Source organism: Borostomias antarcticus (assembly GCF_949987555.1).
Source record: "Borostomias antarcticus genome assembly, chromosome: 11".
NCBI lineage: Eukaryota > Metazoa > Chordata > Actinopteri > Stomiiformes > Stomiidae > Borostomias > Borostomias antarcticus.
The window spans coordinates 22,872,472-22,897,471 of NC_140244.1; the positions used below are offsets into that span (position 1 = coordinate 22,872,472).

The 25,000-nt window shown below is 52.6% G+C and overlaps 1 protein-coding gene across 1 annotated transcript in view; it reads left to right on the plus strand.

Annotated features, from left to right (window-relative positions):
- The window catches only part of LOC311315268 (protein bicaudal D homolog 2-like), a 55,599-nt gene that overhangs the window by 18,661 nt on the left and 11,938 nt on the right, over positions 1-25,000 (plus strand). The window contains exons 2-5 of the mRNA XM_084445892.1: positions 9,800-10,012; positions 19,300-19,452; positions 22,150-22,364; positions 23,065-23,311. Coding sequence (XP_084302018.1) covers positions 9,800-10,012; positions 19,300-19,452; positions 22,150-22,364; positions 23,065-23,311 — 828 coding nt within the window. The remainder of the gene's footprint in view (positions 1-9,799; positions 10,013-19,299; positions 19,453-22,149; positions 22,365-23,064; positions 23,312-25,000) is intronic.

Sequence of the window (25,000 nt, forward strand, 5' to 3'; positions counted from 1 at the left end):
TGCTCTCGTCTCCTTCTCTCCTCCTCTGCTCCTCTCCTCCTCTCCTCCTCTCCTTCTCTCCTTCTCTTCTCCTCTCCTCCTCTCCTTCTCTCCTCTCCTCCTTTTCTCCTGCTCTCCTCTCCTTCTCTCCTCTCCTCCTCTTCTCCTTCTCTCTCCTCTCCCTCTCCTCTCCTCTCCTCCTCTCCTCCTCTCCTCTCCGGAGGCCTGAACATGGAGCACCAGGTTCTGCAGTACGGCTGACTGCAGGACACCCAGAGAGAATGGGCAACAGTGTGGGAGCTAAAGTGTGTGTGCGTCTGTGTTTGTGTGTGCGTATGTGTTTGTGTGTGCGTGTGTGTACTGCATGTGTGCGTGTGTGTGCGTGTGTGTGTGTGTGTGTGTGTGTGTGTGTGCGTACCTCTGTCTGCATGCTCATGTGAATAGTAGCCCAGTGCCTGTGTTCTATGCAGAGAATCAATGTGGCTCTGAGCCAAACTCTGTCTTCCTGCCATGTTCTCCTTTCTCTCTATAAATCTCTCCTGTTCCCCTTTCCTCTCTGCTCCTCTCTGCTCCTCTCTGCTCCTCTCTGCTCCTCTCTGCTCCTCTCTACTTCTCTCTGCTCCTCTCTGCTCCTCTCTACTCCTCTCTACTTCTCTCTGCTCCTCTCTACTCCTCTCTACTCCTCTCTGTTCCTCTCTGCTCCTCTCTGCTCCTCTCTGCTCCTCTCTGCTCCTCTCTACTTCTCTCTGCTCCTCTCTACTCCTCTCTACTCCTCTCTGCTCCTCTCTGCTCCTCTCTAATCCTCCATACTTCTCTCTGCTCCTCTCTACTCCTCTCTACTCCTCTCTATTCCTCTCTGCTCCTCTCTACTCCTCTCTGCTCCTCTCTACTCCTCTCTACTCCTCTCTGCTCCTCTCTACTCCTCTCTGCTCCTCTCTACTCCTCTCTACTCCTCTCTGCTCCTCTCTACTCCTCTCTGCTCCTCTCTACTCCTCTCTGCTCCTCTCTACTCCTCTCTACTCCTCTCTGCTCCTCTCTGCTCCTCTCTGCTCCTCTCTACTCCTCTCTGCTCCTCTCTGCTCCTCTCTACTCCTCTCTGCTCCTCTCTGCTCCTCTCTACTCCTCTCTGCTCCTCTCTACTCCTCTCTGCTCCTCTCTGCTCCTCTCTACTTCTCTCTGCTCCTCTCTGATCCTCTCTACTTCTCTCTGCTCCTCTCTGCTCCTCTCTGCTCCTCTCTGCTTCCCCTCCTGCAGCTGATGACACGCTCATTCTGTCGACCACAGTGATCACATGACCACAGTGATCACATCCCCATGATGAAGGAGTAGACCAGGCTGTCGTTGGTAAACAAGATCATCAGACAGATCTATCTCATGTTCCGGTCTCAACAGGGTCGCAGCGAACCCTTAGACTCGGTTCCTCGTTTTGTGCCTGTAGAACAGTGGTAGTCGTCACGGTAACCACGGTAAGTCCACACGGAGCAGGTGACGTGACGAGAGTATCGTTCCATCCATGATGGGAGAAGAGGATGAACGGAACGGTAGCCGGGGGGGTAGGACGACCGGCTGGGGATCGCAGGGTTCCCGGTTCGATCCCAGCTCCCGGAATTGTGCCGGAGTGTCCTTGAGCAAGATGCTGAACCCCAAAATCGCTTACGTGCGTCACAGTGGCGTAGATCCTAGTACGGTCGCCTCGCAACAAGAAGGTCTCCGGGACTTTCTGTGTGGAGTTTGCATGTTCTCCCCGTGTTCCTCCTATAGAACCCAATACGAAAAACATGCAGAAGAACAGTCCCTGACCAAGACCAAGACTGAGCACTTGGGACGTGGTTCTCGGGCGCCATGAAAGATGGCTGCCCACTGCTCCTGGCCGCCCCTGGAGGAGGACGGCTCGGATGAGGGAGAAATGCAGGGAACAATTTCCACCGGCGACCCCTGAAGTTTGCGTGTGTGTGTGTGTGTGTGTGTGTGTGTGTGTGTGTGTGTGTGTGTGTGTGTGTTTGGCTGAATAAAGACCCCTTGGGTCCTCCAATTAAAGAGAAAAAAACACCTCTGGGATGTCAGGAATTTACCTCCTCCTGTATTCCCTCACTCACCCCCACCCCCATCTCTATTCTTTCTTTCTTTCTTTCTTTCTTTCTTTCTTTCTTTCTTTCTTTCTTTCTTTCTTTCTTTCTTTCTTTCTGTCTGTCTTTCTTTCTTTCTTTCTGTCTTTCTTTCTTTCTGTCTTTCTTTCTTTCTTTCTTTCTTTCTTTCTTTCTTTCTTTCTTTCTTTCTTTCTTTCTTTCTTTCTTTCTTTCTTTCTTTCTTTCTTTCTTTCTTTCTTTCTTTCTTTCTTTCTATCTTTCCTTTCTTTCTTTCTTTCTTATCTCCCTCCATCTCACCCCCCCCTCTCTCTCTCCTCTCTCTCTCACAGACCTCTGTAGAGGGACAGAGGCAGCGTCTCGTTCTGGGAAGTGCTAATGGCCTCTCAGTCAGTCACTGTCATTGGATGTGACACTACTCCAGCATATCAACTGTCAGAACGCACGCACGCTCACGCACGCATGCCGGCGCGCCACATTCCTAACATTTCACTGTCCATTGTCCTGTATGATGAAGTACGTACGAATAAGCAAAGCACGAAACTCGAGACTTGGAGCTGTGTATGGGAAATATCCAAATGTGATAAAAACAGGGTCAGCTTTGTTATTGTTGTGAAATAAAATTGCGTGTTTGTGCGAGCGTCCGTCCGTCCGGTCGCGACCGTTTGTAAAACCGGTCCACCGAGCTCCATGTCTCTGCAGACCCTGTCGTGAAGAAGAGTCCACTGAGAGGAAACCACACCGTAAGCGTTTGATAAAGGCCCCTTAATATAGAAACTGCATGCACACCTCGGAGCCGCGCGTCGGTCAGGGATCTGTTTGCGCAGTGGCCTGTGAATGCGAGAGAGAGGGGGGGGTGGAGAGAGAGAGGGGGAGAGAGAGAGGGGGGGGGGGAGGGGGAGAGAGAGAGAGAGGGGGGGGGGGGGGGGGGAGAGAGAGAAGGGGGGAGAGAGAGAGAGAGAGAGGAGGGGGGGGGGGGGGGGGGAGAGAGAGGGAGGGGGAGAGGTCAAGGTGAAGGTCAAGGTCAACTTTATTTATAAAGCACGTTTAAAATCAACCGAAGTTGCACCAAAGTGCTGTACAATATATAAAATAAACTAAAACAAAAAACAGAATAAAGTGCACATAATCACAGAATAATAAAAGGACAGAGGGAGGGAGGGAGAGAGAGGGGGGGAGAGGGGGAGAGAGAGGCAGACGGGGAGAGAGAATGTTTTCCATTGAAAGACCATCGGGCCACGTGAGGATCGCTGCACGCAGCCGTAAGACACGGCGCCGTCCACTGTTGTGTTTTCTTCTCCTCTGTGGCGGCGAGCTAACCCCCCCACCCCCCCACTCACCCCCACTCCGCCGCCCCTCCCCCCCTCCGACGACCCAATTAGACGGTGCTCAGGCGTGCGGGGTCAGCTCCGATCATTAACTCTGCTCAGACCCGCTGCGCGTTGGTGATCGCCGGCTCTGCGACTCGGGAACAGGACCGCCGAGGCTGACCCCCCCCCCCCCCCCCCCCCCCACTGCCTCTAACGGGCAGGTTACTGGGGTCTTTACCAGAGGTTTCTTGTCCCAGTTCTTAGGAGCGTGTGTGTGTGTGTGTGTGTGTGTGTGTGTATTCTAGCCATATTCAGCCTGTGTGAAGACTGAAGTCAAAGCTCTGCTTCTTCTCTTTCACTTTTGCCATCGTTTCCTGCCTTCATCTCTCACTGACTGGATGATTCTGTCAGTGGCCTTGTGTTATAAATGTACAATAACAATTTGGTCATTTAGCAGATGCTTTTATCCAAAGCGACTTTCAATAATTGCATTTAACGTAGGAAAAGTCAGTGTACTACTGCTCACCAGAACTCACAAGTGGATCTCCTTTCTAAAACAAGTGACTAAGAGCATGATCTAGTGCCGAAGGCAAAGTGAAGAATAGCAAACTAAAAATACAAAAGGTGCTTGAGAGGGAGGATCCTTGACCTTTCTGTTCGTCTCCCAATCCCTTCCTCGGTCTGAGAGGAGTCGCTGGGGTGGTCAGATGATGTGCGTCATAGAAGGTAGACCCAGGCACGGTCACCGAGGGGTCAGCGGGTTCCACCGCTCCGACGGACCGCCGTCCGTCCCACACCAGTTAGCCTGCAGCCCCCGGGCCAGTGGCCGGTCATTAGTGGAGTTGAGCTGTGTATTGTCAACAAACACGAGGGAAGGTGGTGTGTCTCTCTCTCTGCTGCCCGTCACAAAGACCCCTGGGTTGTCACAAAGACCCCGTCTGGCCTTCGCCGTGTCCCGCCCCCATCTCTGTCTGTCACTGTGTCCCTCTCCTGTGGTTTTTTTGTTCTAGGCCCGTTTTGCTCTGTTTGTTTGTGAGGGAGAACAAGGGGGGGGGGGCGGGGGGTTCGGACCTCAGGAGGTTAAAGGTGAATTTAAGGGTCAGATCATTGCAGGGTCAGAGGTAGGGGGGCGGTGTTGGGGGCGGGGGGGTGGGGGGGGTGTGACCGGAGTGGCATCGATCCACAGATAGAGTGGACTCTAATGGGAGTCAGGGCTCAAGGCAAATGTGTGGTTAAAAATAAAAACAAAACAACATCGATCGGAATGCAGGCTTTTCCCAGCCGACTACAGCAGTACACGCTCACATCAAACACACACACACACACACACACACACACACACACACACACACACACACACACACAGGGATAGGAATAGGCTTACCCTTAAAGCTTGCGCTGGTTTGATCTCTTGTCTTCGGAAAGCTCTGCTGCTTTATCTCTGGAGACTATTCCACCGGCCCTGCTCAACCCCCCCCCCCCCCCACACACACACACACACACAGGGCCTGCCTCTCTCCCTGGAGCGTACCGGGGAGCCCAACATAGAAATATGTACATTCTGTTTACTTTGACTTCACAGTGTCTCTGAGGTTGCAGATATCGATTCGTAGGAAGCCAGTCAGAAACCAACCTCCCCACCCGCTAGCTCTCTGCTCACTGCTCTGTTGTTTGCCTCAGCTGACAGGGGAAGTAGGGTGGGGTGGGTCTTAAAGCCAGTCGAACGCGTTGACCCGGCAGCTCTGGTTGGAGGTGCTGTTTGAGATGTATGACTGTCTTTAATTCGCTCTTCGGCCTTCAGGAACTTGCCGTTAGTCCTTCATCTGATCCTTAACCAGGACCCGGTATCGGATCCTATAAACCAGTCAGACCGACAAGTGCTGGCATGTCTTTGATACCCTCTAATCAGTGACCTTTGACCTCCAACATCCTTCTGGGTTGGTCTGCTTGTTGAGATTAGAACGTGCCCTGGACACAGAGAGACGCTCGGCCGAAACACGCCTCTTTTGTCGAGTGAATAAGCCAGACGCTCTGTCGTAGCAACGTGCGGTTTAGACAACAGAGGCTCGCTGGGATGAGTCAGCCAGGTAGATCAGGGGTCACTGGACACTGACTGGATCCTGGGTATTGACTGGACTCTCAGGCCTTCCTCTATAAGGCTAAATACAGTATCGCACCTCTCTGACCCATACAGTAATCATCCCCTATGGGAATAGTCGTCATCATCCGCAAGCCTTTGAAGATCGGTCACGTTCCTCTGCGCTCATGATCATATGACTCCCCAGGGGGCATGACCCGGTGGTCGTCCGGGCGACCGAGAGGGGAAGTAAGCCGAAAGAGAGGGGTGGAGAGAAAAGGGAAGCAGACCGAGAGAGAGAAAGATCAGAGGGGACGGCGCGTCCAACCCGCGGGCCGTCACATGGGGATCACATGACCGCATGATGCTCACCGTGGTGATTAGGGGCGGGCTTCACTTTCTGCGCGGGGGGGGTGTAGCGCTTCAGAACCCAGCAGGGGGCCTGGACAACACCCCGCCCGTCGTTAATACTCGTCCGAAACGGGAGTCTGCGCTCCACGGAAGGGCCTCATCCTCTCTGGCTCTTCTCAGATGGACGTTCAGCAGCATGCTGTGGCCCGTAGCCGATTTATGCCAGGAGGAAGAAAGAGATTTCTACCAAGAAGGAGAACTCACGTCAGGCGGTTTCCACCCCACGGTCAGCACAGCAGGCCCTGGCCACACGCTGTTTCAGTGGCCAAGTGTTTAATTAGCCTCGTCGTCATCATCACAGACTGCTAATCCAAATCCATGTCTTCCCGTGTAAACTTTGAAACGCATGGCAATGTGACGGTGAGTTGTAGAGGCTGGTGAGGCGTGTCTCTGCGCCAGAACTGTATCCCCCCCCCCCCTTCCCCCACCACCCTACCAAGATCTAACCACAGGCTTAAGGGTTTTGGCTGGGCGCCCCCTGTTTTATGCCCGGGGCTAGATTCAGTCGATAGGGTCAGCCAGTGTCCCCTCAATCCCCACCACGCGCCCAGATTATAATGATAGGATTCCCCCACTTCTAATTGGGTTAATCCCCCTCTTCTTAACAACAGTGTGATCAACCTGAGTCTAGGGATGGAATCATAACCGTTATAATGAGAAACCGCAATAAAATTAGATTACATTTATCGTGATAAAATGATCAAATACCGTGTTTGATTGCCGTGCTTTGAAAAACTCACTGTAAATACTGTCCAGCATCAACCCAAGCTAGTAACGGTCTCCAAGATGCATTATTTTAATGTTCATGCAAACAAAAAGTGCATAGTGCTGCTAATTTGAAACTTTTTAAACTGAAATGATTTTGGTGTCTGTATCCGTAGTTTTTGGACATTTTCGGCACGTTTGAACAATACCGCGCTAATACTGATAGCCGTGATGATTTTGGTCACTATAATCGTGATGTGAAATCTTCATACCGTTACATCTCTACTTGAGGCGGGGGCTGGTGAGAGGAGGAGGGTGGTTGGAGGGACTAGTTTTAGGGAGTGCTTTGACTCCTAGCGTGCAGAAACACGGTTGGAGGGACTAGTTTGAGGGAGCGCTTTGACTCCTAGCGTGCAGAAACACGGTTGGAGGGACTAGTTTAAGCGAGCGCTTTGACTCCTAGCGTGCAGAAACACGGTTGGAGGGACTAGTTTAAGGGAGCGCTTTGACTCCTAGCGTGCAGAAACACGGTTGGAGGGACTAGTTTGAGCGCTTTGACTCCTAGCGTGCAAAAACACAGTTGGAGGGACTAGTTTGAGGGAGCGCTTTGACTCCTAGCGTGCAGAAACACGGTTGGAGGGACTAGTTTAAGCGAGCGCTTTGACTCCTAGCGTGCAGAAACACGGTTGGAGGGACTAGTTTAAGGGAGCGCTTTGACTCCTAGCGTGCAGAAACACGGTTGGAGGGACTAGTTTGAGGGAGCGCTTTGACTCCTAGCGTGCAGAAACACGGTTGGAAGGACTAGTTTGAGGGAGCGCTTTGACTCCTAGCGTGCAGAAACACGGTTGGAAGGACTAGTTTGAAGGAGCGCTTTGACTCCTAGCGTGCAGAAACACGGTTGGAGGGACTAGTTTGAGGGAGCGCTTTGACTCCTAGCATGCAGAAACACAGTTGGAGGGACTAGTTTAAGGGAGCGCTTTGACTCCTAGCGTGCAGAAACACGGTTGGAGGGACTAGTTTTAGGGAGCGCTTTGACTCCTAGCGTGCAGAAACACGGTTGGAGGGACTAGTTTGAGGGAGCGCTTTGACTCCTAGCGTGCAGAAACACAGTTTGAGGGACTAGTTTGAGGGAGTACTTTGACTCCTAGCGTGCAGAAACACGGTTGGAGGGACTAGTTTGAGGGAGCGCTTTGACTCCTAGCGTGCAGAAACACGACGAGAGATTTCCAGGCCCTATGCATGTGTTTACATTCTTCAGTACTAGACCCGCAGACGAGGCACAGAAGTCACCATGAAGTCAAGAGGCGTTTGGACATTCCAGAGCGGTTCCAAGCCCGCGGTGGAGGCGTGCTGCAGTCACCTTTATCTGCTCAACAATGCCGTCTGCTGTCCATCGCCCACCCTCTTTCCTAAACGCCAACGCGTGATATCGCGCACCAGTCATGATGTCATGCCTGGCTCTGGCGCGCTGAACCCGTGTCACGTTTTATTCTCTCTGGTTTAAGTGCTGCAAGTAGGTCAGTTTCAGGAATGGAATGATTTCCCTTTCTCTCAAGGACTTATTGGGATTAGTAAGAAGCTGTAAAACTGGGGAGAGCCAGTCAGTCACATGAGTGTGTGTGTGTGGGGGGGGGGGGGTGCAGAGAGAGAGAGAGAGAGAGAGAGGGAGAGAGAGAGAGAGAGGGAGAGAGGGAGAGAGAGAGGGAGAGAGAGAGAGAGGATTGCAGAATGCTTTCATCTAAGTCTATAAATAGTAGGTGAGAAAGTTAAAATGAATGAATAAATGTATAAGTAGGGTCTATAGCATTAGAGAGAGAGAGAGAGAGAGAGAGGGAGGGAGAGGGAGGGAGAGAGGGAGAGAGAGAGAGACATGGCTTAAAGCAAACTCAGATTTTCCTCGTAGCCTCAGGTGGATCCAGACTGGGGATTGGGCTCAAGCTGAGATGAGAAATTGAAAATCTCCGTAGGGTCACCGCTCCGCGCGATTGAGAACAAAATCTGTCATCAGCCAGTGATTATTCTGAGGTGTGTGTGGGGGGGGGGGGGTAACCTAGATTGTGAATCGTCTGACCAGGATTCTCTCTCTCTCTCTCTCTCTCTCTCTCTCTCTCTCTCTCTCTCTCTCTCTCTCTCTCTCTCTCTCTCTCTCTCTCTCTCTCTCTCTCTCTCTCTCTCCAGCAGTGGTTGACATTACTGAGCGTGACCACTCACAGTGCTGCTGCCTGTGGGCCATTATCAAATTAAGGTCATAGCTGAGAGAGAACTGCTGAGCCATTAGTGGTAAAAACAGGCCAACACACGCACACACACACACAACACACACACACACACGCACACACACAACACACACACACTCACCACCAGAGAGACACTAATAACTTAAGACACCTTAACAGACCAGGCCTATCGACTTTCTCTCGCTGTCTAACCGAAGGCGATGCGAGCCTTGCGTTCTCTAGGTTAAGCTTTCCTTCCTCTCGAAACGTCATCCCTTCATCAATCTGCGGATGCAGTTTCCCTCTGAGCTTCCTGTGGGTCTCGTGATCCTTCATTAAGAGCATTAGACCAGCTGCCCTGGTCAGTGATGCTGTATTACAGTGACCAGCGGTGGAGGCCTGATGCTTTGTCGGGATTTGTTCCATACTTCCTGTTTATTTCCTCCATCTGAGTCTGGCGAGCACGTGCGGGGGAAAGTCTCATCTCCGGGAGGGCGGGGGCGGGGGGGAGGGGCTAGGAGAGAATTATGATGTAGCCCAGATGGAGGATTAACTCTTCATGGTAGACTTTATTTTTTTGGGGAGGGTTTTTTGGTGCAGCACAGCCCCCCCCCCCCGACCCCCTCTCTCTCTCTCTCTCTCTCTCCTTTTTCTCCCCTCTCTCTCTCTCTCTCTCTCTCTCTCTCTCTCCCCCTCTCTCCTCCTAATGGATCCTCTCTCCAGCTGGGTCAGAGCATGCTCATGGCAAAATGGCCGAGATACAAACGGAGCCTTTGTGAGTCACAAACCTAGTCAGCAGTGGTGGGTGTTGATAATGCCTCTGGAATGTTCCTTACATTTTAGTTCCACCATGTTCTACCATTATGCTTAGTAACCCACCATTCACAACCTAAATTCCATATCTCTTCAAAATATATATATATAAGTATTCTGTGGCGGGTTTTTCCCGAAATCAAGTCACACCCCCATAACTGTTCAGTCCCGCGGCCCCTCTAACGACCTCCCTGTCGTCCGCAGGCGTTCGGCCAGATCTACTCCAACCACAGGAAGGTGGCGGCGGACGGAGAGAGCCGGGAGGAGTCCCTGATCCAGGAGTCGGCCTGCAAGGAGGCGGACTACCAGCAGAGGCTCCTGGAGCTGCAGGCCGAGCTGCGGCAGGCGCGCAACGTCCTGACCAACACCCAGTCTGAGAACGAGCGCCTGGCCTCCATCGCCCAGGAGATGAGAGAGGTAGGGGCGTCGTCACGCGCTCACGCACGCTTGTGGACTAATTGATTGATTGATTGATTGATTGATTATTTGATTAATTGGTTGATTGATTGATTGATTGATTGATTGATTGATTGATTGATTGATTGATTGATTGATTGATTGATTGATTGATTGATTGATTGATTGATTGATTGATTGGTTGATTGATTGATTGGTTGGTTGATTGGTTGATTGGTTGATTGATTGATTGATTGATTGATTGATTGATTGATTGATTGATTGATTGATCGATCATCTCACTTGACCACCACACACTATGCACATACTTGCTCACAGTAGTGCTGCATATGTCACCACACACACACACACACACTCCTCACCCACAGAGGAATCCACCCACCATCATCTCACACTTGTCCTCACTCGCACAGTAATAATATGTGTTACCTTCACGGAAACACTCCCCCCTGCGGCCGCTATAAACCAGACTAGACCCAGATGTGCGTGACAGCAGACTCTCCGCTCGGCGTGCCCGGGCAGGACCAATCCCAGCCCGCGGGCCGTTCGCGACGAACTGGCAGAAGGTTGGGGCCGCTTAAACGGCGCCATCACCGCGGCGCTCTGATGTGGTCTTGAAATGACAGGGCTGGAGAGCAGGGGGTGGGGAGGGGATGGGGGGGGGGGGGGCGCCGGAGAGCCCCGGGCCACGCCTCCGCGCGGCGGCGTGACCGCCAGGCCGGGCAAGACCGCACTCGAATCAATCTGCGGTTTATTACCTAGTGGAGTGAAGGTTTCGGGAGGGTTGAGAGATTAGGTTGTTGTCATTACTACCGAGTCGGGACTGCAGCTACGTGATGAGAGGAGCTCTGTGTTTTACAATGTTTTCTTTCTCCCTGTATTACACCTCGGCGTTGACGGCCCTGACGGTTATCGAGCCGCCCTGGCATGGGTAGCGCGCCGCACCTCAGCAGACTTGGCACCCGGCGCCAGCACGAGTGTGCCAGTGAGACGTACCGCTGCCACCCGCACACCCGTGGCAGATTACAGACAACAAGATAACAACAACCCCCCCCTTTCTTTTGGATCTCCAGCCAACACACACAAAGGCACTTAAAAGCACACAGCAACACACACACACACACTACACATACACACACACACACACACACACACACACACACACACACACACACACACACACACACACACTACCCAGTCATCGGCATCATACAGACAGGCCTTTATGGCCTGTGCTCTACTTTTCACACAAGCGACAGTTTGACCTTTTCACACAGATGCCATTTACACTCAGACATAATTCTCCTCATTAGCGCATTTAGTGCAGAGTGCAGCGTGAGCGTGCCAGTGAATCTGTGTCAGTCTTTCTTGCCCGTCGGTGTGGGCATGTACTGTATGCACCATGTTGGCCATGAAGAGATTGAATTAACGACAAGGGTGGGTGGGTTGAAAGGCAGTCCAGTTTCCTCAGGGGGAGAGGTCTGTGTGTGTGTGTGGGGGGGGGGGGGGGGGGGGGCTTTGACACAAAGAGACAGAAAGAGAGGGAGAGAGGAGAAGAGAGAGAGAGAGGAGAAGAGAGAGAGAGAGAGACGGCGGTCTAAAGGTGGATCAAACGGATCCACCTTTAGACGGGTGTGTTTGATGTGAGGGGTCGTGTTCTCCTGAATGAAGGTAGAATAACAAGGAGGGGATCAGAAGCACCGACCAATCAGGAGAGACCGCAGGGGAGGAGGAGATCAGAAGCACCGGCCACTCAGGAGAGACAGGACAGGAGGAGGAGACATAGCAGAGAGACAGAAAGCCCTTCAAACCACATTTCCCTCACAACACAAGGCCTTAAGACTTTCGTCCTGCATTGATTCGTCCGTTTTATAGGCCAGTTCCTCTCTGGCTGTGTAGGCTGAGTCACTCAGAGAATCACTGGCTATGTGCTGCTCCAAACAGCCTAGCTCACATCAAATCAAATCAAACTTTGTACTATTTGTATAGCGCATTTTATACCCAGAGGCAACACAATGCGCTTTACAGAGAGCAATGTGGGGGTGGACATAGGTCCTACGCCTACATATTCCTGAGGGAAGCAAAAAACAGTTTCACCCAGCGGCTGAAAAAGTGAACTGCAAAAATTCTTCCCTGACTCTCTCTCAACGAGTCGATCGAGCAAGCTCCTGGAAAATGTTTGTCTGTTGGCTAAGAACACTTACAGAGCAGTAAACACGGGCTAAATACTTCATAGGAAAGGCATGACTATCAGTAGAGAAGATAAATAGTTACAGAGATGTTGCCAATGAGCACTTAGCAGACAGGCTCATAAAGAATGTAGAGTAAACTTCCACATATCAGTCCCCCCCCCCCACACAGGGAGGCGGTTCTTTAACCGTTGCTTTGACTGGCGTCTCTGTCTCTCTGCAGGTTCCGTGTCTATTGTGAACACACACACACACACACACACACACCGCCACACAGGGACTGGCTGGTACAGAGCCCTGGCCCCATGCCAGGCCTAATTGTCTGGATGTAGGGGGGGGGGGGGGGGGGTTGGAGTATAAATCTCGGTGCGTACAGGAGATAATGACCCCTCCTCCGATCACACTTCTGTGGGCACTGGTGGCCTGGGTGGGGGGGGGGGGGACAGGAGGGTGCGCGGGCAGACGGCGGGGGCAGGGGCACTGAGGCTGGCATTGTGGCACGGCGGAGGACTCTGAAAGGGCCCTTTTGTCAACGAGACTTCAAATTAGCCAGGGTGAGGAGGGGGGGGGGGGGGGCGGGGCAGCGAGAGGGAGGGGCGAGGAGGAGCAGGAACGCTCGGTGAATGAGCCAGAGAGAGAGAGGGGGGGGGGGGGATCCGTTAGAGAGGGAGAATGGTAGTAAACACAGCCGCAGTTGTTTGTTTTGATTTGAACCTGATTTAGTGAGAGGAGGGTTTTCCAAACCGCCCTCAACTGACCTGTCACGAGACTCCGTTGACGGTTGGGTGTAACTGTAGTCCTTGCCTTCGGTCTGGCCTCTGTCTGAGAGACCCAGTGTGTGCGTGGAGATTAAAAACACACACACACACACACACACACACACAACAGAAATGACAGAAAGCTAAAAAAAAATATATATATATAAAAAAAGAATAACTCGGCCGGGAATCGAATCCCCGGGGCGGACGCTCTAACCACAAGGCCACTAGTAGAGATGGTGTTTGTCCGGTATTCCAGCCCACTAAACCATCTACAGACATGAAGGCCTGCAGAACCCAGATGGAGCTGACGCCGGCGCTGACGGCCTGGGGCGGCGAGGAGATACGATAAGCCGTATTTCCACGCCGCGGTGCGAGCTACAGGATTACAGCCCCACAATGGGCCGCTAACACAGCGAGGAGGCGCTCTCTTAACGGCCCGTGACTCCATTAAACGCCCTCTCTCCCGTCATAAACCCCAATCAGAGGCACCCGGCAATGGGAATTCTCACGGGGGGGAGACCGTCCTCTTCATCGCCGTACTGTCCTCACACAGATAAGATAGCCGGCAGAAATCCATTTCCATCATGTAGCTGGGTAGAGAGTGAAGATGCTAGCCTGCGTAGCCCGCTGTGTTCCATATATATATATATATATTTATGGGTAATATTAACTTGTTGTATGAGCCAGCGAGGCTATATTCCCCTCTGCTGACACATTACCCTACATTAGTGAGTTCTAGCTCGGCCAATCACAATAATGATGCGCCCGTTCAGCCGTGAAATATGTGCCTCGTTGGCGCTGCCGTAGACCGACATTAAGCTGTGCGTTTAATTCCGGCAGCCCTCATCTGTAACTCTTAAATTGGCCGTATTTAGACGCCAGACGGAGAGGGGGGCGGGGGGAGGTGTGAGAGGGGAGGGGAGGACGAGCGGAGTCGAGGGGAAAGACGCTCGGAATCTCCGCCTTAGCGCCGGCGCCGCTTCAAAATGGCTGTCGGAGCGGAGGCGTGTTCGGAGGAAAGGTCGCTGTAATGCTAGCGGCGTAGCCGGCGTCCTGTGAAGGGGAGCGGGAGGGGGAACGCCGGTAGGAGGACGAGCTGAGCTCTTTGTTCGTTTTAAGTTCATTTTACGGTCTGACGTGAGTCCAGGATAATGAACTTTCCGGAGGCTCCCGGGGCGTGGGCGGCGGCGTGGGCGGCGGCCAGGGTATTGTCTCCTCTGACATCAGCGTCAGGAGTGATCACCTCCCATGGTGTGAGAGCAGGAGAGAGAGGAGAAGGAGGGAGAGGAGAAGGAGGGAGAGAGGGAGAGAGAGAGAGGAACCTATAGGGAGGGAAGTGAGAGCTTTACACTGAAAAATGACCGAGAAATGGATATGAGAGTACGAGAGAGGTGAAGAGAGAACCTGAGTCCAGAGTGGGGGAGGAGAGAGAGAGAGAGAGGCATCAAGATGAAGGACAACCGAGCGTTCTAGCTTCCATCTGCTCAACGCTGACCTCATGGTCCCGGACGGTGTGGACGGTGAACCCAACTCTCGTCACCTCAGAACCACGACTGTGTCACCGCCGGCCTTAAACCCGTCCAGCTGTTCCCTGGGTAATCCTGGGCCCCCCCGCCCCCCCTAACAAGCCACGCCCCTCCCCCACGCCCGGCCAGGCCCGTATGTCTCACAGATTGCTGGGTATTTTTAGCCCCTGAAAAGCGCTCCTCTTAAATACCTTAAATGGATCCGACCTAATGAAGTTTGTCTTGTCACATGTGATTCATTACGGAACTGCCAACCATGTCATGCTGATTTAACCCGTGGTCCACTAACACCAAAGTGCTGGTTCCTCCTGGATTGATGGGTTGATAGTAAATCTAACAGCTGTCAGGCATGTGCCACGCTCCTGACACACACACACACACACACACACACACACACACACACACACACACACACACACACACACACACAGTACGAGCCTGACACACATACTGTCCACTAATGCTCAGGCATAAAGCTCACGTGTACATTTCTCGACACACTCTCAAACAACTATGACCTCTGGACACACTGGCCTCTGGACACGCACTGAATCACTTACTCATTTATGAGCAAACGTGCACAGCATACCCCCTGAGGCTTACACACACACACACACACACACACACACACACAAACGCGCACACAGACACTCACAAGTGAAGTGAGATTGAAATAAGACAGCCCCCGCGTGATAAAGAGGAATCCCTTTTCTCTCATGTACAGTAAGTGGTTTTATTTAAAGCCGTGTACATGACCTTGAGTGTATTCAGCCCTCCTACTGTAATAGCGCCTCCAGGGCCTGGCATAGAATGGCAATGGCCACCGGCAGCAAGAAGGATAATGACCCATTTATTTTCACACACATCCAGTCTGACCAGATCAGACAGAGATCGGTTCAGATCGGTTCATTATTTCCACGCCTCCTCAGTCTGCTGTGAGGGGTCTGTGGATGATAGACAGTGGGGGGGCTGTAAGATGGATCCTCATCCTTGAAGGGACAGTCATCCCACTCTGCGCTGGGTCAGATTATAGTGGGCTGACAGACAACGACCTTGGGTGGGTCACATCCTTATTTTCTCATCCTAAAACAACCTGTTCATGCTTTTAATTTGTTAATTGTGCTTTATGCCGATGTATTTGATTCATTATATAGTACGTAAGTAAGTCAAACTTTATTTGTATAGCACTTTTGGCAGCACAGAGAGTCACAAAGTGCTTCACAGGTAAAATAGATCAAGATGTCTGAATGCCATTTTCAATAGCGGCACATTGTCTGAGTCTCAAGCACATTGAGAAACTTCAGGCTCTGCAGAGGTCGGCTATAAAGACCTCTGCAGTGCTGTCAAAGGCAGGGTGTGTGTGTGTGTGTGTGTGTGTGCGTGTGTGCGTGTGTGTGCGTGTGCGTGCGTGCGTGTGCGCGTGCTGGAAAGCCCGGGAGTAACGTGATCTCACACTGGGACTGAATCACTGTCATCTGTCATTGGAAGTACAGCAGCTCTGCCCCTGAAATCCACTGAGCCGGTGCTTCCACGTCCTCCACGAGAGCCCTGTCCCCTCCAGAGAGGGGCTTATAGCCCAGGAGAGGGCTCTTCAAAAACACTCACACATGCATCTCTCACTCACACCCATATCCCCTTCTTACACCCACGGACACACACATTCTGGTGTCAGGTATGTGGGTGTGTTTGTACTTGGGTTAGGCAGACAGCTGAGGTGTGTTAGGTGTGTGTGTGAGAGTGTGAGAGTGTGAGTGTGAGTGTGAGTGTAAGTGTGTGAGTGTAAGTGTAAGTGTGTGTAAGTGTAAGTGTGTGAGTAAGTGTGTGTGTGAGTGTGAGTGTGAGTGTGAGTGTGAGTGTGAGTGTATGAGTGTATGAGTGTAAGTGTAAGTGTGTGTGTGTGTGTGTGTGTGTGGTGTGTGTGTGTGTGTGTGTGTGTGTGTGTGTGTGTGTGTGTGTGTGTGTGTGTGTGTGTGTGTGTGTGTGTGTGTGGCAGCTGGCGTGGCTTTGTAGTGACAGCAGGCGGGGGGTCCTCGTAAACCACACGTCTCTGTATTCAAATAAGAGACCTCCCAGTGACAGGGCTTCTAATGAGCAGCACGTCAAACATCAATAAAACCAGCCCCCCCCCCCACCCCCCAGAACCCCCCTCCATCATAAACACCCCCAGGGGAGGTCCTCATCCCCAGCCTGAGTAAATGTTATTCACATTTTACGTCAGGCACGTCCACAGCCACCTCACCCCCCCACTGAGTAAATACTTCACCTTTTCTGTCGGGCAGAGCGCCAGGCACACCCCTCCCCCGCTCTCCGAGGACCTCAGCCTGGACGGTGATGGCGGGCGGGGGAGAGAGAGCACTCGGAGGGAACGCGGGGTGGAAGGTCAAAGCTGGAGTTTGCACTAATCCGTTTGGAGGGGGGCTGTTTAATTAGTTTGCGGAGGTCTGTATTCAGTTAGGCCAGACAACACTGACCCCCCCCCCCTCCCCACAGCTGAGCCACATGACCCCGGAGGTCGCGAGGACACCATCTGACTGACCACACTTTTTATGAGACGTCACTCAAGGAGGAAGAGGAACAGGATGTAATCAAGGGTTTCTTATTTTGAGAAAATGTGGAAATGGCTCAGTCCCGAATCTCACCCACGCTAGGGTCAGGCGGGCCCTTTAGAATCATCTAGAAGGAACATCTCGAAGAGCTAGTGGAACATGATAGGCCAGAAGTATGTGTGTTGATTTAGCTGACACAGCTGGAGGTGCTGCTATCCCACTGTGTATCGTACTGATTGGATAGATCTGTATGGTGAAGGTATCCATTATTCATCAGCGACACCCACATTAGGATGCTGAGACAGCAGGCTCCGCCCACGCTCATTAGGTTTGCACACATGAATATGATTTAGCCCTCAAACAGTTCGGCGGCGTTCTTGATAATTAATTATTGAACGAAGCTAATGAGCTGCATGTACTCACTGTCATTTGGGATTATGCTATTACCCACAAATCCTAGCGGGAAAACACATTCATGTTACAGTTTTAATGGGAGCTACAAACTAAGCTGACGTGGAAATAAACAGTTAATTAGCTGACTAACAAAGACAAAATGGTTCTTTGTGGGTGAGTGTTATGAGTGAAACGATAATTATCTATTCTGACATATAGAATTGTGTTGGTTATCAAGTAAGTGTGTCTAGTGTATCTTAGCTTGGACCTGTAGGCTGAAGTGAAGGAGTCCGTTCAGTCCAACCTGGTGACTGCAGGATATGATGGAGGCAGGGATTTCGTCATGGCGACAGAGGGAGGGGGAGGGGCCAGCTGGCTGGGGATTGGGATGCCCTCTGTTACCATGTTAGCCTTGGCAGCTCTGGAAAGACACACACACACACACTGATACAATGCACATCTGATACACACTGTCATGTTACTGAAGACACGGTTACTGTCGCTCTCTCCCATTCTGACACACACATAAACAAACACGAATGAACACACACACACACACACATTCAGCACCGGTTCAGAGAGATAATAACAGGAGTGACGTGTGTGTTGAGTGACGCTCCTACCTCAGATCTGTCACCTAAACGGATTAAAGCCCATGTGTCGCACTGCATGACACACACACACACACACACACACACACACACACACACAAACATTACAAAAAGAACTGACTGACTGCACACCTGAACACACACATACAGTACAGTAGACAGAGATCACATTGCACACAATATCCAGTGTCATCTATACACACACACACACACACACACACACCATGCTGCACACACTCCTACAGCAAGTATCCCATTACCGCTGAGCTTTTATCTGGCTTAACCTCCGAGCCGTTGGCTTAGATGTCCCCCAACCACCCTCCGGTGGGGGTCTTAGGTTCCTCGTGAGAGAGAGAGACGAGGCTTTAGGGGGGTGGCTGGGGGGGGGGGGGACTAGCACCGCCATCGGTGGGGGAGAGAGAAGAACCAGACAGGAGGGGCTGTGAGGACCCCGGCTGGCTGGCTGGCATCGCGGGGCTTATCTGACCTCTGGCCATGCGGCTGTCGGCCGGTCTGTGGAGGAGGGACTGGCTACGAACCCCCTCTCACTCCTCGTTCTCCTCCCCTCTCTCCTGTCATCAAATCGAATCAAACTTTATTTGTATAGCGCATTTCATTTCAGAACAACATGTAATAGGCTAACGGTTGCTAGCGTCAGTGTGTATCGCCACCAGCCGATGCGTTTCACATGTGTGCCAGCTCCTCTTGTCAGATGAGAGGCGGTGCTTCCTGTGTGTGAAGGGGGTGCTGGTGAGTCTGTCTCTCGCTCGCTGGGCTTCTGTCACCTTCCCGGGGGGATAAGTGTGCCCCTCTCTCCCCACGCTGCCACCAGCGCTGGCAGACAAACACCCTGTGGCCCATTGCCCGGAGAGACACCTGGTACACACACACACACACACACACACACACACACTGAACCAGATAGGTACACACCCTGTTATCCTACAAGGACGATTTACCGTACTGTGTGAAAACACACTCACCCAAGCACTTGCACATCCGCTCAATTACTTAACGCACTCCTCTGTCTCTCTCTCTCTCTCTCTCTCTCTCTCTCTCTCCTCTCCTCTCCTCTCCTCTCCTCTCCTCTCCTCTCCTCTCCTCTCCTCTCCTCTCCTCTCCTCTCCTCTCCTCTCCTCTCCTCTCCTCTCCTCTCCTCTCCTCTCCTCTCCTCTCCTCTCCTCTCCTCTCCTCTCCTCTCCTCTCCTCTCCTCCCCTCTCCCCTCTCTCCTCTCCTCCTCTCCTCGGTTTGGCCCTACAGAACGGCCAGGTGGTGGAGCTCGAGAGGACGCGGCTGCGTGATGACATCAAGGAGTACAAGTTCCGGGAGGCGCGTCTGCTGCAGGACTACACCGAGCTGGAGGAGGAGAACATCTCCCTGCAGAAGCAGGTCTCCGTGCTCAAACAGACCCAGGTGGGACAACAACCGCACAACCACCACCACACAGGGTTAACAACACCACCACCACCACCACACAAGGCTAACAACACCACCATAACCACCACACAGGGCTAACAACACCACCACAAACACCACACAGGGTTAACAACACCACCACAACCACCACCACACAGGGTTAACAACACAACCACAACCACACAGGGTTAACAACACAACCACCACCACCACACAGGGTTAACAACACAACCACCACCACACAGGGTTAACAACACCACCACCACCACCACACAGGGTTAACAACACAACCACCACCACACAGGGTTAACAACACCACCATAACCACCACACAGGGTTAACAACACCACCACAACCACACAGGGTTAAAAACACCACCACAACCACCACCACACAGGGTTAACACCACCACAACCACCACCACACAGGGTTAACAACACAACCACAACCACACAGGGTTAACAACACAACCACCACCACCACACAGGGTTAAAAACACCACCACCACCACACAGGGTTAACAACACAACCACAACCACCACACAGGGCTAACAACACCACCACAACCACCACACAGGGTTAACAACACCACCACAACCACCACACAGGGTTAACAACACCACAACCACAACCACCACACAGGGCTAACAACACCACCATAACCACAACCACCACCACACAGGGTTAACAACACCACCACAACCACACAGGGCTAACAACACCACCACAACCACACAGGGTTAACAACACCACCACAACCACCACACAGGGCTAACAACACCACCACAACCACACAGGGTTAACAACACCACCACAACCACCACACAGGGTTAACAACACCACCACAACCACCACACAGGGCTAACAACACCACCACAAACTCAACCACAACCACACAGGGTTAACAACACCACCACAAACACAACCACACAGGGTTAACAACACCACCATAACCACCACACAGGGCTAACAACACCACCATAACCACCGCCACCACCACACAGGGCTAACAACACCACCATAACCACCGCCACCACCACACAGGGCTAATAACACCACCACAAACACCACACAGGGCTAATAACACCACCACAACCACCACACAGGGCTAATAACGCCACCACACAGGGCTAATAACACCACCACAACCACCACACAGGACTAATAACACAACCACAACCACCACACAGGGTTAACAACACAACCACAACCACCACACAGGGTTAACAACACCACCACAACCACCACACAGGGCTAACAACACCACCACAACCACACAGGGTTAACAACACCACCACAACCACCACACAGGGTTAACAACACCACCACAACCACCACACAGGGTTAACAACACCACCACAACCACCACCACACAGGGCTAATAACACCACCACAACAACCACCACACCGGGTTAACAACACCACTACAACCACCACACCGGGTTAACAACACCACTACAACCACCACACAGGGTTAACAACACCACTACAACCACCACACAGGGTTAACAACACAACCACAACATGGTTAACAATACCACCATAACCACAACCACCGCCACCAGCACACAGGGCTAATAACACCACCACACAGGGTTAACAACACAACCATAACCACCACCACCATCACACAGCGTTAACAACACAACCACAATCACAACCACCAGCACACAGGGCTTATAACACCACCACAACCACCACCACCACGTTTCTCTTTCCTAGAGATGGGGAAAGATGTGAGGGTCCAGCCCGGTGATGGGGGGGAAGGGAAGAGGGAAGAGACGAGAGCATCAGTCGTTACTCACTCCTCCGCCAGCCCCCCTCATTAACCCCCCCTCAGAGCAACTAGCTCCCTTTAGCTGAATCTGCTAATTAGAGCCCCTTCACCTGAAAGCACTCACCCACCGTCCTGTCTGTGATCTGTCCTCTACACACCCCGCCCGGGTCTGCCGAGCTCAGACTCCACCCACACAGCCCCCCCGCGGAACATGCTGATTTAATTCAGATTACGAAAAACCACGCTCAGATTTAATAAAGAGATTAGCCCTCTGTCTTTATATGTGACTGGTGCCTGGAGAGACTAGACCAGTTCTAAACCAGTTTAATGGGTTGGTGTCTCGGGTAATCCTCACCACCAGCTACTGAAACAACACAGAGATGCAACGGTAGAAAACAGGGCCTGATTTGATTCAGAACACCTCAGGAGTAAGTCTCCAAATAGGGGGATTTGCTTTCGACGCCGGCTTTTGTGTGGGGATGTGCGAACAGCCGCAGCGAGGGATTATGGTTGCTACATTAACATTTATGGACATGATGCTAACAGAAGTGGAATAGATTTATGTGGTTGATATAAGCTATGGTGTGGAAATCCAATTAAATTGAAATGCAAAACGCTGCGGTCTTGGATCTCCATGTTGGTGATCATCCCCACGTAAATTGAAAGCTGGCACTAACTCTGAACATTATTTAAATATATATAAATTATTTAAAACATTCTGAAAACCGGCCCTTTTTGCAGATAACACGGTTTTGACCCGACAGCAGCGAAATGTAAGCCTTGCGATACACCTTTTATAGATAAATCGTTTTGTTCGCATCCATGAGACGAACTGTAATTCTCGACGCTCGACGAATTGTAAATCCCGATTCTACCCCCGATCTGACTGACGTCCGCCCGCCCCTCCCGGCCCCCAGGTGGAGTTCGAGGGTCTGAAGCACGAGATCCGTCGTCTGGAGGAGGACACCCAGTTCCTGAACAGCCAGCTGGAGGACGCCATCCGCCTGAAGGAGATCGCCGAGCGCCAGCTGGGGGAGGCGCTGGAGACCATCAAGACGGAGCGCGAGCACAAGGCCGCCCTGCGCAAGGAGCTCTCCCACTACATGACCATAGGGGACTCTATGTACCACAGGTACCGTTAACACACAGGGTCACTGAGACCCCTTCATTCAATACCCCCCCCCCCCAGTGTAAATCAATAACACGGTCAAGCGGAGCAGTGTGGAAGTGTAACGTTAGGGTGTGGCGCCTTCCGCCTCCCGGTCTTGAGCTGCAGACTGCTGCTAGACGTCGCCGGCGACCGTCACAGTTTGCGGATGAGGTGATATTTTAGCTGATGGAGAGCATTGGACGGTTTGAGCCTTAACGCGTTCATGCTCTCATTGGCAATGTTGTTCTCTCATCCTCCCTCCTCCCCTCCTCCTTCCTCCCTACTCCTCCCTCCCCTCCTCCCTGCTCCTCCCTCCGCCCCTTCTCCCTCCCCTCCTCCCTGCTCCTCCCTGCTCCTCCCTCCCCTCCTCCCTCCTTACCTCCTCCGTCCCCTCCTCCCTGCTCCTCCCTTCTCCCCTCCTCCCTCCCCTCCTCCCTCCTTCCCTCCTCCCTGCTCCTCCCTCCCCTCCGCCCCTCCTCCCTGCTCCTCCCTGCTCCTCCCTCCCCTCCTTCCCTCCTCCTTCCCCTCATCTCCTCCTCCCTGCTCCTCACCTCCTCTCCTCCCCTCCTCTGCTCCTCCCCTCCTCCCTGCTCCTCCCTGCTCCTCCCTCCCCTCCACTCCTCCTCCCTGCTCCTCCTCCCTCCCCTCCTCTCCTCCTCCCTGCTCCTCCCCTCCTCCCCAGCCCTCTCAGCATCTCCCTGGACGGCCTCAAGTTCAGCGACGACGCCGCCACCGAGCCCAACAACGACGAGGCACTGCAGGGCTACGAGAACGGCTTCAGCAAGCTGGCCAGCGCCATCGCCGAGGACAACCGCTGCTCCACGCCCAAGAAGGGCGAGGTGTTCCGGCCCGCCCCCGGTCTGGTGGACGACCTGCTGAGCGAGCTCAACATCTCCGAGATCCAGAAGCTCAGACAGCAGCTGCTGCAGGTGAGTGGCAAGCTAACACACACACACACACACACACACACACACGGACCAAACATCTGCTGATTCTGTGTGTGTGCGTGCGTGCGTGCGCGCAGTGCACTGCTCATCGTGTCAGATAGTTGACGGTGAGGAATATTCTATAATATTATATCAATATTATCCTTCAACTGTGAACCGAGAGCAGAGAAATAGCTCTCTGACCGTGAGCTTTAACACTAGCGTATGGAGATGAGTCTAATAAGCCTGCAGCCATCATCCTCTCCCACGAAGAACCAGGATGTTTGTTCAATAGGAGAGCTGTCAGCAGTGGCATGTTCCATCTCGTTCCCTGATGCATCACGTGTCCTGAAAAAGGAAATCAATTTGCCATTCCCGAAGCCAGGAGCAGTAAAACACAGCGACGCTCCACTTCTGCTCCTAGGAAGGGAATATTTACGAGAGGGCCTGTCCATCTCAAGTGTTTTTGAGTTAATCAGTAACTATAAGATAATCATTGCATTCTGCTGATCAGGATTCAGGATTTAGTAGACAGTTGAACCATTAATAGGATATAAACTCAGAACATTATCTATTAACTATTAAGATTAACACTAACAGCATCTAGACAGAGGTATACCTACTTTGAACAGGAAGAAAAATCGGAACCATGACCTTTGACATGGGAGAATCCCGCGGCCTAGCATTAGAATGTGCGGTCAGCCGGTGTGCGTGTGTGCGTGTGCGTGCGCGTGTGCGTGCGCGTGTGTGTCGGAGGACGGTGTCCACAGTGGGGTGGGGGGCCGGGCTGCAGCTTTCTCAATCCCGTTAGCAGGGGCTTTAATCCCGAGGGACATGGCTCTGTGGGGAGGCGTCTCCACCATACCCCCCCCCCCCCCCCCTCCGTCGGAACACATCACCGGAGACGTCGCCATGGCAACCGGTCTGGACGGAATGCCCGTGGGGCAGAATCAGGGTTCACTTCGGGGGTCAGGATCAGGGTCTCAGTTCTCTATCGCCACTGTGTGACGTTGAGGTTACCATAGGTGCTTCCCCCCTGCTGTGAGGCCCTGTCCTGGCTTCAGGCCTCATCTGATAGGGCGATAGCGGATCTCAGGCCTCATCTGATAGGGTGATGGCGGATCTCTGGAGCAGCAGCTAGCCAGGGCGTTGGGCAGCGGCCAGCGTGGTGCCACCCGGCACCCAGAGCCCCTCTGCCAGGCCGGTCGTCCACAGACTCGGTGAAACCTAAACCTTCCCCTGTTACCAGCTCCTCCCATGACCTCCCCCGCCCCCCCCTCCCTCGTCCTATCGATCCCACAGCCGTCGATTAATCCCAGACCCCCCCCGGAGGCGTGTCACCCTACCCCTAACATGGCAAACGTCCCCGGTCAAGAGATCAGATTAGCCTGCCGGCCGGTCCTCAAACCCAGGATGGACGAGAAGTCTCTGAAGGTTGTCAAAATGACAGTTTGATTTGGGGTGGGGGGGGGGGGGCTTATAATTATACCACGGGTGTTGGTGCGCTGCAGTGTTAAAGTCAAAGGGTCTCCTGTCCTGATCCTTCTGTGCGTGTTGACGTATGTTAATCAAGCCAGTCGCTCTTTTTGAGTCCTGTCATCGAGGCGCATTCGTTGGTGCTGAATAATGAACGAGGCAGAGCAGGATTGAGAGACTCATCTATAATTCACACTCTCCCCGGAAATAGCTCTG